This window comes from Impatiens glandulifera, chromosome 6, assembly GCF_907164915.1.
Source record: "Impatiens glandulifera chromosome 6, dImpGla2.1, whole genome shotgun sequence".
Classification (NCBI taxonomy): domain Eukaryota; kingdom Viridiplantae; phylum Streptophyta; class Magnoliopsida; order Ericales; family Balsaminaceae; genus Impatiens; species Impatiens glandulifera.
Window position 1 is genome coordinate 10,742,997 of NC_061867.1, and position 14,559 is coordinate 10,757,555.

Below are 14,559 nucleotides of genomic sequence, written 5' to 3' on the forward strand. Positions count from 1 at the left end.
AAGACCACTTTATAAATTAGTAGTTATCACATTATTCAAAGATGGGTATGTATTTATTAAATTATTATTACAGATAATGATCAATTATTTTTAGAGAAAGAATAAATTACATATAGATAATGATCAATTAATTACATCTAGATAATGATTACATTTTTTTTTTGTCACTAATTATTATAATATGTATGGTGTTTTAATTTTTATTTTATAAAAAAGTAATAAAATATCATATAAACAATGAGATCATTTAACATAATTTCTTATTTATTTAATGTTAAATTCTTACTGAATAATATTAAAAGAGTATAATCATAAAGTTTTCTTAATATTTTTTCTCATTTTAGTCGAAGTTTGAATTCAAAATTAGGTTTTATTGATGTAATATTCCTATGATTATTTAGGAACTATCTAAATAGGATAGAACCAATCAATCGATCTAAATAACAATAACTCAAATTTGAATTTTAAAATTTAAAAAAACGAATTTGCTGTTCTTGGGTTAATTATGTTGACCACAGCCCAAAAAGCTTCACAACATGATTGAAAACATGTTGAGCAATTGTTTGGATTATGTTTGATCCATCCCGATTATATTTGATAAAAATTAAAATATTCAAAATAAAATTAAATTTTTGAGTTTTTGAATTGGTTAAAACGAACTACCATTGTTCTTAATTTGGTACCAATCAAGTAGGTCTGATATAAGAAAGCTATTAGATATCCCCTTTCACTTCAAAACAACTTTAAAATTAAAAACTCAAATTTTGATCACAAATTGTTTTAAACAAATTGATCATCATCCAGGTCGATTGATACCTTGAGATGATTATCAACATTTTCATGGAAACTTTGTGAAGCTACTCAAGATCTTGGATCAAAGAATTAAAGCTAAAAAACGAATTAAAAAAAATGAATATTTGATGTTCCTGAGGACCGAGAGATCCGACCGAGGATCCTCGGTCCGGACTGAATCCTAGGATTAAAAAAATTAACCTCAGACCGATGTTCTTGAGTTAGGACCGAGATATCCGACCGAGGATTTTCACCTAGGACTGAGAGGTCCGATCTAGGACCGAGAGTCCTAACCTTGAGACCAAGACTCCCTAACCATAGGACCGAGAGTCTTAACTTTAGGACCAAGAATCCTACCCTCGGGACCGAGACTCCCTAACCCTAGGCCTGAGAGTTCTAAACATGGGACTGAGAATATCAAGTTTAGGACCGAGGAATCCAAAACCCAGGACCGAAGGACCTAGCCTAGAGCTAGTCCTAGACCGAAAGGTTTATACACCTCGATTGAGAAACTTAGACCCGTGCTAACCTAGGACCGATAGGATTTTACACCTAGACCGGTAAGATCAGGCAAGTACCAAGAGTCCTTAGCACCTCAACCGAGGGACTTTGGTTCTTAGACCAAAGATCCCAAACCTCGACCGAGAGGTTCCTCGACCCAGACCGAGGGTCTTTCGACCTCGACCGATAAAAATGAACTCCGAAACTAGGACTTCGTTCTTAAGACCTGTTTGGTTTCACTTTTTAAAATCTAAAATTATTTTTGTAGTTTTAGGACTCCGAATTATTTTCTAAAAATCCCAAAAAAATAGAAAATACGTTTTAAATATTTTTGGGATATTTCCACAAAAATATTTCGATAAAGGCTCGTTTGGTGTTTATTTTTAAATCCTAATGCCTTTAAAAATAACGGGTATTCTTTAGGTATTTCCACCCTAGTTATCATTCACAACATGTACCAACATTTTAAAAAATTTTGTTTTCATATTTTAAATAAAGCTCAAACCTAGAACTATGACTAGGATCGGAAGAATAATCGGATAAAACTCTAACGTTATACAACCGATTTTTAAAAGCCAACTTTATAAGTAGAGACCGTTTTTTAAAATGGGTGCGGAGGATGAAGCACGAAAGCCTTTCCCGAGTATCACCAAATTACTATCTAAAAGAAACTCTAGTCAATACGTTTGTATACGTATACCAACTTTTATTGATTTTAAAAAAAAATTATTGAAAACTCTATTTCAAAATAAATAATCTTTCAAATTAATTATGTTTAAACTAAATGATTTTTTAAAGAATTAAATTGTGATTGATTAACATAAATCTCTGAATTATTTAAATTAAACCCAAAATTAATTATTTTTAATGAGTTTTAAAAAGTTGTCAAAATTAGTAACATGTTTTAAAAGTAATGTTTCTATTTTTTTTAATTAACACGCTTATCGAGGTTAAAATTTTCAAACTACGAGTTTTTTAGCATGTGATATATGTCCACACAGTAAATTAAAGATTTCAACTTCATTGGTCTGCATCCTTCTTGGATTTCAATGTTTCTTCTATTCTTTGTATTAAAATATTAAAATAAATAACAAAATACAAAATAATACACTGATCGTGTAAAAGAAGAATAAAATAAACTATATGCAGATCATATTTCTAAAACATATAAAGAATTTATGCAAGTAATATATCTTATATAAAACAAACATAAATATTTCTTAATTTAAAATAAATTTTATATTTTAATATTTCAAAAAACTTTATTTTAATTTCATATATTTATCCTATAAAGATATCATCAATTTTAAATAAGATCTACATCAAATTAAAAATTAATTTATTAATCTTATCAATTGCAATACCGCTCTATTGTTGGATATGGGTTTAAAGCAAAAAATTTTATCAAATCTTTACACTAATCACCTAATCAGAGATAAAAGTCCCACGCCTTGCTCCTCTAAATAATCCACACGAGCCCGGTTAGATTCTCTTGTCTTCGACTGTCTAACTAATCCACACGAGCCCGGTTAGATTCTCTTGTCTTCGACTGTTATACTTTCAAGTAAATATTTATCTAAAAACGTATTTGTTGGTATATTTATCTGGAAAAAAATGTCACTAAAACATCAAATATTCAAACTCCTAACATCATTCAATTCATAACATTGAAGTGGTATGCTTAAACTAATTTGAGAAGATTTATGTAAAATATTATTTGATATGAATTGACTTGGAGAAATTATTCTTTTGGATTTAAGATGACCATTTTCTAATTTTTTTCTTGACTTGTTCCTACAAAATCAATGTACAAAGAATAACTCTATGAAATTAATTGGAAAATATTTATTTCATACCCAAAATGTTTTCTTAAATTGAATATGAACTCTATAAAATTTTGATTAAACAAACTATCAACCAAAATGTGCATAACATTTGCATTCATGTTTATAAAATATATAAATATTATGATTTAATTAAACTTAATTATTAAGGTCTATTGTCATCTTTGGGATTGAGATTTTGAAAATAATTTTTAGATATTATTTATATAGGTTTAGATTGAAAATTTTGTATAATATTTTTTTCAATACATTCATTTTGACTATAGGTAAAAATTTGTACTCTACTTGTTGAATTTTTCTTATAATGTTGGAAACTTACACAAACTTCACAAATCATAACTACTTAAAGTGTATAACTGCTTTATTGGATATTAGATTTTTAATACAATACTTTTATTACATTGGATAAGGCAAGTAGTAACACAACTTATTGATACAGTAGAAAAAAATAATAAATCAAGTTTTAGATCTTAAATTATTCAAATATTTCTTTTATATTAAATGGTCTCTATAAAGTACTCTATCTAAGTGATACATTGAAAATAGTCAAAACTAGTTCTCCCTAATTAAAAAATAAAATTGTCTATAAAGTATTTTAAAAAAATGTGAATACTTTCAGAAGTATTGTGACACAGTTATGAGTCTACATTAAAACACTTATATATTGAAAATATACATATTTAAAAAGGTTTTTTTTTAAACTTAAAAACAATTATAAAAAAAACTAGAGGAGACACGAATGACCAAACCATAGATGAAAAATAGTGACACGAGCAATAGTAACCGGTCGACTTAGATGAAAAATACACAAGAAACACATGAAGAAAAGTCTACCTAAATGAATTATACACACAAAACGCTTGGAGACGTAAATGACTTAACCATACTGTAATTTGAAGCATTCCATATCTTAAGAGCTCCTTCATCCATGGAAGAGGGTGGTGAGATGCTGCTGGCTGAATATATAGGCTCTAAAATATTTAAGGAGAAAAGATTTAAAAATCATAACTCATTCCCTTAATTAAATTTTTGATCGTATATTATTTTATTTCATAATATATTATCTTTTCTTTTAATCTAATTCGTCAACTCTTAACATTTGACCTCGTAGAATTCAATTATAATAACTATATGTTTAACCATATTAATCATAGTTGATTCTAGCACAACATTATGACTCCTAAAATAATTGGATTAAATTATCTCCATTAATTATTCTATCCAAGTTTAGTTATTACACATTAAATTAAAGGACATAATTCTTTCAATCTTCCCCTTGTCTTTAAACTAAAGTGTTCAATATAAAATACATTTGTTTCTTAATGTTTTATTTGATTATATGATAAAATTCATATATATTATCAAATATGTTTTTGTACACTGATTTTGAACTTTCAATTAAACGAATTGTTCAAATAATCCATCCGAGCATGGCAATGCATTTTCAGTTCTCGCTCATCAAGTGGTCGAAACACTATTCATGTTCAATGTATCATAGTATACAAAGAGCAGGATGACTTCTCTCTTCTTGTATGACTATGACTCCTACTCAACTTTTGACACTCTTAACTTTTTCTTTTATAACTTTCATTCCCGGGAAGTGTTTAATAGTATAAATGAATATGAATCATCAAATGCGACAACAACATACTCATGTTTAAAGAATCTATTAATCATAGTTTAACTAAAAAATTCACAATCTGTTTTGAAGAGTTATAAGATAGGTCAGTCTTACATGTATATCTATATACATATATGCAAATGATTGGACATCTCTGTGTTCCTATAGCCTTGAAACATAGCAATATCAGTCAATTTACAATATAGTCACTTATAAAATAATTTATGTCCATTTGGTGTTTTTTATCTATAAACTTTTAATAATTCAAAACTTAATTTCACTTAATAGAGTTTCATTCACCGGAACACTTAAAGTGATCTCATTTGTTAATAATGAATTATTTGGACAAGAGTCTAGATGTACATAAGCGGTGATTTTAATATGTTAGATATAAAATGGTTTTGATAATGAATAATAAAACTATGTTCAATTATATATATATATATATATATATAATTGTGAAGTCATATCAAGTACATTAACAATTTTAAAGATAACAATAAGGTGTTGTAGTATAGTGGTTAGTACTCCCGACTGTCACCAGGGTTTGAATCTCACCAGTCGCAAATAATAATTGAAAATCCACTTCTAAGTAACATTATTTAAAATGCTCAAGTGAAAAAGAAAAGGCACACAATTAAAACAAGATGTAGTCATTAACCTAGGCCAGAAATATGTGGCCTAGGAACATAAAAAATTAATAAAAATACTTAACAAATGCTAACAGACATTTGACTATGCACAACTATGAGCATCCTCTAAAAAAATGTTGGTACAACAAATAAAATGTAGAAAAAGATAAAAGAGATGGTCAATTAATTGGACCCCATTAAGTAAAATCCAATTTTCCAAGAGTTATTCAATAAAAAGAATGAGAAAAGAAATTACACATTAACCAAAGATCTAACTAACTTAAGAAATAAGATCACTTTTATATATTCCACTAGAACCCCATCTTTCTCCATGTGCTGATATACCCACTCCTAGAGATGTACCCACTAATGCCATCCAATCTTCAAATGGGACAATAACATATGAAACACCGAAGAAAATAGTAAAGACCAAAACCACCACCAAATATTTAGAAGAAAAATATGCATTCAAAGAAAACATTTTCAAAAATGTTGTCCCTAAGGTAGTCATCAAAAGGCTAAGATCAAGCAGGAAACCAAGTCTTAAATTAAAACAACTTTTACAAGCTCATAACATAACACAATGCTCAAGTTGACATTTTAACATGAACTTATGAAAATATATTAGACAATAATTATGGATCAAAAGTCGATACCATTAAATGTTGGCAAAAAGCAATTTATATGTTACTGAATCTATGATTTGGTATATTGATTCTATACTAATTACATCTCATAAAGTAATGATACTCCTGTCTTTATGTGTCACATGTCTTTATGTGTCACAGAGCTCTTGACATATCTATCATATAAATAGGTTTAAAATACTTCAGGTGGGAAGATTCAAAAATCAGAACTCATTTCTTAATTAACCTTTTAATTTATTATATATATATATATTATTTTATTTTATTTCATAAATAAATAATATATTTTTTTTAAATCTTAATTCCATAATTAATAAATTTAACTATATATTATTTATTTCTTACATAAATAATATTCCTTGAAATATTAATTCAATAGCTATATACCTTTAATTATATATTATTTTATTTCATAAATAAATAATATTATTTAATATTAATAATGAAATCTAATATATATTAATAATCAACTATCTTTTTTCTTTTATCTAGTTTGTCAATTTTTAGTATTTTTTAGTATGTAACCTATAACTCAATTATAATAGTCAGTGGATTAACCTTATTAATTATTGTTGTCTTCTAGAAAAACATTATGATTCTTAAAATAATTTTAATTAAATTATCTATATTAGTTGTTCTATTCAAGTTAGTAATTGCACATTAAATTAAATGGAAATTGGATTTTAAATCTATTCGGGATAAAATTTTGTAACGAAATCCTCGAGGCTGAAAAAAGTATGTATTGTTGGACGGAAATTGAGCCATAATGCAAGTGTGACTTAGAAAATTGAAAATATTGTCTTAAGGGCCGAAGAATGTGAAGTCTCTAAGCTAAAATCTCAATTACAAAAGATTCACAACTAGAACATAACTATAACAAAAACTTACATTGATTAAATAAACTAATGGATGATTATAGTCTTCCGTTGGATTGTCGCTGCTCCACGGTTGCTATTTCCACTACTGCTGCGATTGGGAATATGGATCTTGGCAGCCTGAATCTCAAATAAGAAATAAAATAGAGAGAATGGGGATTGGTGCCAATGATTAATCTAAATGAAACTAATTTAATAACAGTGTAAGCATATTTAGCTTATTTTACTCTTGTAAGAGTGGACTCACGAAATCCGCTTCGAGAATTAACAAAAATAAATAAACTTTTTGTTTTGTTGTGACAACTCAAATGCGCAATTGACTTATCAAATAATAGTAAAGAATGCATATAAGTTAGAACTATCTTATTAACTTTTTGAACTATCTATAACAAAATTTAAAAATATATTTGTGTACGGTAATACGGCGCCTAAATCGTTATAACGATTCGACACAACTAAAACAAAGTAGATAAAAATATAGCAATCTATTAGTAGTTAGACATTAATATTAAAAATCACTTCTTAATAATAATTATTTATGACAATAATTTCAAAGCATGTTATTTATGTAATCTTAACTTTTTGAGTTAATAAAATTTAACTTTCTTTTCACATCTGGATTATATTTTTTTAACTTTTAAATTAATGTTAGATGTAATGATCAATTATCTTAAATAATAATTAATTGTATATATAATTATGATTATTTTGTCTTTTTGTTCCATTTTAAGGTATTTTAATTATTTAATAGATAAATATTTAATCAAATAATAAAAAGTTAATAATAACAATAAAATGATTAATAATAAATCTCAATATCACATCAATGTAATAATTTTATTTTCTTGTTCAATCCATATATTCTGTTACAAATAAAGAAGCACAAATATTGAACCAAATATCTAAATAAATAAGTCTGAAATCTTCATTTGCCACAACTTGTTTGACAACCATTTTGGCACTTGGTAAAATTTAGTTAACCTGCAATTAGATCATATAGTTTAGGACATCTTATCAAAAATTTAAAAATTACTGAAATATAAATTATTAATCTAAAAAATGTTTTTTTTAATTGAAACATATTGGGCACAATAGCCACAATGCATTTAAAATAATAATTATCTTTGGTATTAAAACATTTTTTTGATGAATTTTCTAACAATAAGTAGAGTAAGTATAGGACCATTACATTAGTAGGCGGCGTAGGGGGAGTAGGCGGCGTAGGGGGAGTAGGCGGCGTAGGGGGAGTAGGCGGCGTAGGGGGTGTAGGCGGCGTAGGGGGTGTAGGCGGCGTAGGGGGAGTTGGCGGCGTAGGGGGCGTAGGAGGCGTAGGCGGAGTAGGCGGCGTCGGCAGGGTAGGTGGCTTAGGCAGGGTACGGGGTCTCCACGGAGTATGGGGTGCATGGGGTGCGTGGGGTGCATGGGGTGCGTGGGGTGCGTGGGGTGCGTGGGGTGCGTGGGGTGCGTGGGGTGCGTGGGGGGCGTGGGGGGCGTGGGGTGCGTGGGGTGCGTGAGGCGCGTGGGGCGCGTGGGGTGCGTGGGGTGCGTGGGGCGTAGGCGTCGTTGGCGGTGTAGGAGGAGTAGGCGGAGTTGGCGGCGTAGGCGGAGTAGGCGGAGTAGGCGGAGTTGGCGGAGTTGGCGGAGTTGGCGGCGTAGGCGGAGTTGGCGGCGTCGGCGGAGTAGGCGGCGTGGGCAGGGTAGGCGGCTTCAGCAGGGTAAGGGGTGTCCACGGTGTGTGGGGTGTCTGTATAGCTACAGAGCTATTGAAAATCGTTAGTATTAGAAATAAGAATAAGGTCACTATTTTCATCATATTTTTGGATTCAACAATAGAGAAATGCACTTTTTTATTACTCTAAATTTTATCTTCAATACCCCTCAAATACCACAAATACTTATAGCAATCCAAAAAATAAATTTAATAGCAATCTATTAGTTGATAATTATGACAATAATTTTGAAGACCACTTTATAAATTAGTAGTTATCAAATTATTCAAAGATGGGTATGTATTTATTAAATTATTATTACAGATAATGATCAATTATTTTTAGAGAAAGAATAAATTACAATAGATAATGATCAATTAATTACATCTAGATAATGATTACATTTTTTTTGTCACTAATTATTATAATATGTATGGTGTTTTAATTTTTATTTTATAAAAAAATAATAAAATATCATATAAACAATGAGATCATTTAACATAATTTCTTATTTATTTAATGTTAAATTCGTACTGAATAATATTAAAAGAGTATAATCATAAAGTTTTCTTAATATTTTTTCTCATTTTAGTCGAAGTTTGAATTCAAAATTAGGTTTTATTGATGTAATATTCCTATGATTATTTAGGAACTATCTAAATAGGATAGAACCAATCAATCGATCTAAATAACAATAACTCAAATTTGAATTTGAAAATTTAAAAAAACGAATTTGCTGTTCTTGGGTTAATTATGTTGACCACAGCCCAAAAAGTTTCACAACATGATTGAAAACATGTTGAGCAATTGTTTGGATTATGTTTGATCCATCCCGATTATATTTGATAAAAATTAAAATATTCAAAATAAAATTAAATTTTTGAGTTTTTGAATTGGTTAAAACGAACTACCATTGTTCTTATTTTGGTACCAATCAAGTAGGTCTGATATAAGAAAGCTATTAGATATCCCCTCTCACTTCAAAACAACTTTAAAATTAAAAACTCAAATTTTGATCACAAATTGTTTTAAACAAATTGATCATCATTCAGGTCGATTGATACCTTGAGATGATTATCAACATTTTCATGGAATCTTTGTGATGCTACTCAAGATCTTGGATCAAAGAATTAAAGCTAAAAAACGAATTAAAAAAAATGAATATTTGATGTTCCTGAGGACCGAGAGATCCGACCGAGGATCCTCGGTCCGGACTGAATCCTAGGATTAAAAAAATTAACCTCAGACCGATGTTCTTGAGTTAGGACCGAGATATCCGACCGAGGATTTTCACCTAGGACCGAGAGGTCCGATCTAGGACCGAGAGTCCTAACCTTGAGACCAAGACTCCTTAACCATAGGACCGAGAGTCTTAACTTTAGGACCAAGAATCCTACCCTCGAGACCGAGACTCCCTAACCTTAGGCCTGAGAGTTCTAAACATGGGACTGAGAATATCAAGTTTAGGACTGAGGAATCCAAAACGCAGGACCGAAGGACCTAGCCTAGAGCTAGTCCTAGACCGAAAGGTTTATACACCTCGATTGAGAAACTTAGACCCATGCTAACCTAGGACCGATAGGATTTTACACCTAGACCAGTAAGATCAGGCAAGTACCAAGAGTCCTTAGCACCTCAACCGAGGGACTTTGGTTCTTAGACCAAAGATCCCAAACCTCGACCGAGAGGTTCCTTGACCCAGACCGAGAGTCTTTCGACCTCGACCGATAAAAATGAACTCCGGACCTAGGACTTCGTTCTTAAGACCTGTTTGGTTTCACTTTTTAAAATTCAAAATTATTTTTGTAGTTTTGGGACTCCGAATTATTTTCTAAAAATCCCAAAAAAATAGAAAATACGTTTTAAATATTTTTGGGATATTTCCACAAAAATATTTCGATAAAGGCTCGTTTGGTGTTTATTTTTAAATCCTAATGCCTTTAAAAATAACGGGTATTCTTTAGGTATTTCCACCCTAGTTATCATTCACAACATGTACCAACATTTTAAAAAAATTTTGTTTTCATATTTTAAATAAAGCTCAAACCTAGAACTATGACTAGGATCGGAAGAATAATCGGATAAAACTCTAACGTTATACAACCGATTTTTAAAAGTCAACTTTATAAGTAGAGACCGTTTTTTAAAATGGGTGCGGAGGATGAAGCACGAAAGCCCTTTCCCGAGTATCACCAAATTACTAACTAAAAGAAACTCTAGTCAATACGTTTGTATACGTATACCAACTTTAATTTATTTAAAAAAAAATTATTGAAAACTCTATTTCAAAATAAATAATCTTTTAAATTAATTATGTTTAAACTAAATGATTTTTTAAAGAATTAAATTGTGATTAATTAACCTAAATCTCTGAATTATTTAAATTAAAACCAAAATTAATTATTTTTAATGAGTTTTAAAAAGTTGTCAAAATTAGTAACATGTTTTAAAAGTAATGTTTTATTTTTTTTAAATTAACACGCTAATCGAGGTTAAAATTTTCAAACTACGAGTTTTCTACCATGTGATATATGTCCACACAGTAAATTAAAGATTTCAACTTCATTGGTCTGCATCCTTCATGGATTTCAATGTTTCTTCTATTCTTTGTATTAAAATATTAAAATAAATAACAAAATACAAAATAATACACTGATCGTGTAAAAGAAGAATAAAATAAACTATATGCAGATCATATTTCTATAACATATAAAGAATTTATGCAAGTAATATATCTTATATAAAACAAACATAAATATTTCTTAATTTAAAATAAATTTTATATTTTAATATTTCAAAAAACTTTATTTTAATTTCATATATTTATCCTATAAAGATATCATCAATTTTAAATAAGATCTACATCAAATTAAAAATTAATTTATTAATCTTATCAATTGCAATACCGCTCTATTGTTGGATATGGGTTTAAAGCAAAAAATTTTATCAAATCTTTACACCTAATCAGAGATAAAAGTCCCACGTGTTGCTCCTCTAACTAATCCACACGAGCCCGGTTAGATTCTCTTGTCTTCGACTGTCTAACTAATCCACACGAGCCCGGTTAGATTCTCTTGTCTTCGACTGTTATACTTTCAAGTAAATATTTATCTAAAAACGTATTTGTTGGTATATTTATCTGGAAAAAAATGTCACTAAAACATCAAATATTCAAACTCCTAACATCATTCAATTCATAAAATTGAAGTGGTATGCTTAAACTAATTTGAGAAGATTTATGTAAAATATTATTTGATATGAATTGACTTGGAGAAATTATTCTTTTGGATTTAAGATGACCATTTTCTAATTTTTTTCTTGACTTGTTCCTACAAAATCAATGTACAAAGAATAACTCTATGAAATTAATTGGAAAATATTTATTTCATACCCAAAATGTTTTCTTAAATTGAATATGAACTCTATAAAATTTTGATTAAACAAACTATCAACCAAAATGTGCATAACATTTGCATTCATGTTTATAAAATATATAAATATTATGATTTAATTAAACTTAATTATTAAGGTCTATTGTCATCTTTGGGATTGAGATTTTGAAAATAATTTTTAGATATTATTTATATAGGTTTAGATTGAAAATTTTGTATAATATTTTTTTCAATACATTCATTTTGACTATAGGTAAAAATTTGTACTCTACTTGTTGAATTTTTCTTATAATGTTGGAAACTTACACAAACTTCACAAATCATAACTACTTAAAGTGTATAACTGCTTTATTGGATATTAGATTTTTAATACAATACTTTTATTACATTGGATAAGGCAAGTAGTAACACAACTTATTGATACAATAGAAAAAAATAATAAATCAAGTTTTAGATCTTAAATTATTCAAATATTTCTTTTATATTAAATGGTCTCTATAAAGTACTCTATCTAAGTGATACATTGAAAATAGTCAAAACTAGTTCTCCCTAATTAAAAAATAAAATTGTCTATAAAGTATTTTAAAAAAATGTGAATACTTTCAGAAGTATTGTGACACAGTTATGAGTCTACATTAAAACACTTATATATTGAAAATATACATATTTAAAAAGGTTTTTTTTTAAACTTAAAAACAATTATAAAAAAAACTAGAGGAGACACGAATGACCAAACCATAGATGAAAAATAGTGACACGAGCAATAGTAACCGGTCGACTTAGATGAAAAATACACAAGAAACACATGAAGAAAAGTCTACCTAAATGAATTATACACACAAAACGCTTGGAGACGTAAATGACTTAACCATACTGTAATTTGAAGCATTCCATATCTTAAGAGCTCCTTCATCCATGGAAGAGGGTGGTGAGATGCTGCTGGCTGAATATATAGGCTCTAAAATATTTAAGGAGAAAAGATTTAAAAATCATAACTCATTCCCTTAATTAAATTTTTGATCGTATATTATTTTATTTCATAATATATTATCTTTTCTTTTAATCTAATTCGTCAACTCTTAACATTTGACCTCGTAGAATTCAATTATAATAACTATATGTTTAACCATATTAATCATAGTTGATTCTAGCACAACATTATGACTCCTAAAATAATTGGATTAAATTATCTCCATTAATTATTCTATCCAAGTTTAGTTATTACACATTAAATTAAAGGACATAATTCTTTCAATCTTCCCCTTGTCTTTAAACTAAAGTGTTCAATATAAAATACATTTGTTTCTTAATGTTTTATTTGATTATATGATAAAATTCATATATATTATCAAATATGTTTTTGTACACTGATTTTGAACTTTCAATTAAACGAATTGTTCAAATAATCCATCCGAGCATGGCAATGCATTTTCAGTTCTCGCTCATCAAGTGGTCGAAACACTATTCATGTTCAATGTATCATAGTATACAAAGAGCAGGATGACTTCTCTCTTCTTGTATGACTATGACTCCTACTCAACTTTTGACACTCTTAACTTTTTCTTTTATAACTTTCATTCCCGGGAAGTGTTTAATAGTATAAATGAATATGAATCATCAAATGCGACAACAACATACTCATGTTTAAAGAATCTATTAATCATAGTTTAACTAAAAAATTCACAATCTGTTTTGAAGAGTTATAAGATAGGTCAGTCTTACATGTATATCTATATACATATATGCAAATGATTGGACATCTCTGTGTTCCTATAGCCTTGAAACATAGCAATATCAGTCAATTTACAATATAGTCACTTATAAAATAATTTATGTCCATTTGGTGTTTTTTATCTATAAACTTTTAATAATTCAAAACTTAATTTCACTTAATAGAGTTTCATTCACCGGAACACTTAAAGTGATCTCATTTGTTAATAATGAATTATTTGGACAAGAGTCTAGATGTACATAAGCGGTGATTTTAATATGTTAGATATAAAATGGTTTTGATAATGAATAATAAAACTATGTTCAATTATATATATATATATATATATATATAATTGTGAAGTCATATCAAGTACATTAACAATTTTAAAGATAACAATAAGGTGTTGTAGTATAGTGGTTAGTACTCCCGACTGTCACCAGGGTTTGAATCTCACCAGTCGCAAATAATAATTGAAAATCCACTTCTAAGTAACATTATTTAAAATGCTCAAGTGAAAAAGAAAAGGCACACAATTAAAACAAGATGTAGTCATTAACCTAGGCCAGAAATATGTGGCCTAGGAACATAAAAAATTAATAAAAATACTTAACAAATGCTAACAGACATTTGACTATGCACAACTATGAGCATCCTCTAAAAAAATGTTGGTACAACAAATAAAATGTAGAAAAAGATAAAAGAGATGGTCAATTAATTGGACCCCATTAAGTAAAATCCAATTTTCCAAGAGTTATTCAATAAAAAGAATGAGAAAAGAAATTACACATTAACCAAAGATCTAACTAACTTAAGAAATAAGATCACTTTTATA

The 14,559-nt window shown here is 28.7% G+C and overlaps 1 protein-coding gene across 1 annotated transcript in view; it reads right to left on the reverse strand.

Moving 5' to 3' along the window:
- Positions 1 to 14,559, reverse strand: part of LOC124943135 (basic proline-rich protein-like) — a 55,093-nt gene that overhangs the window by 1,960 nt on the left and 38,574 nt on the right. The window contains exon 6 of the mRNA XM_047483690.1: positions 8,073 to 8,672. Within this exon, the coding sequence (XP_047339646.1) occupies positions 8,073 to 8,672 (600 nt within the window). The remainder of the gene's footprint in view (positions 1 to 8,072; positions 8,673 to 14,559) is intronic.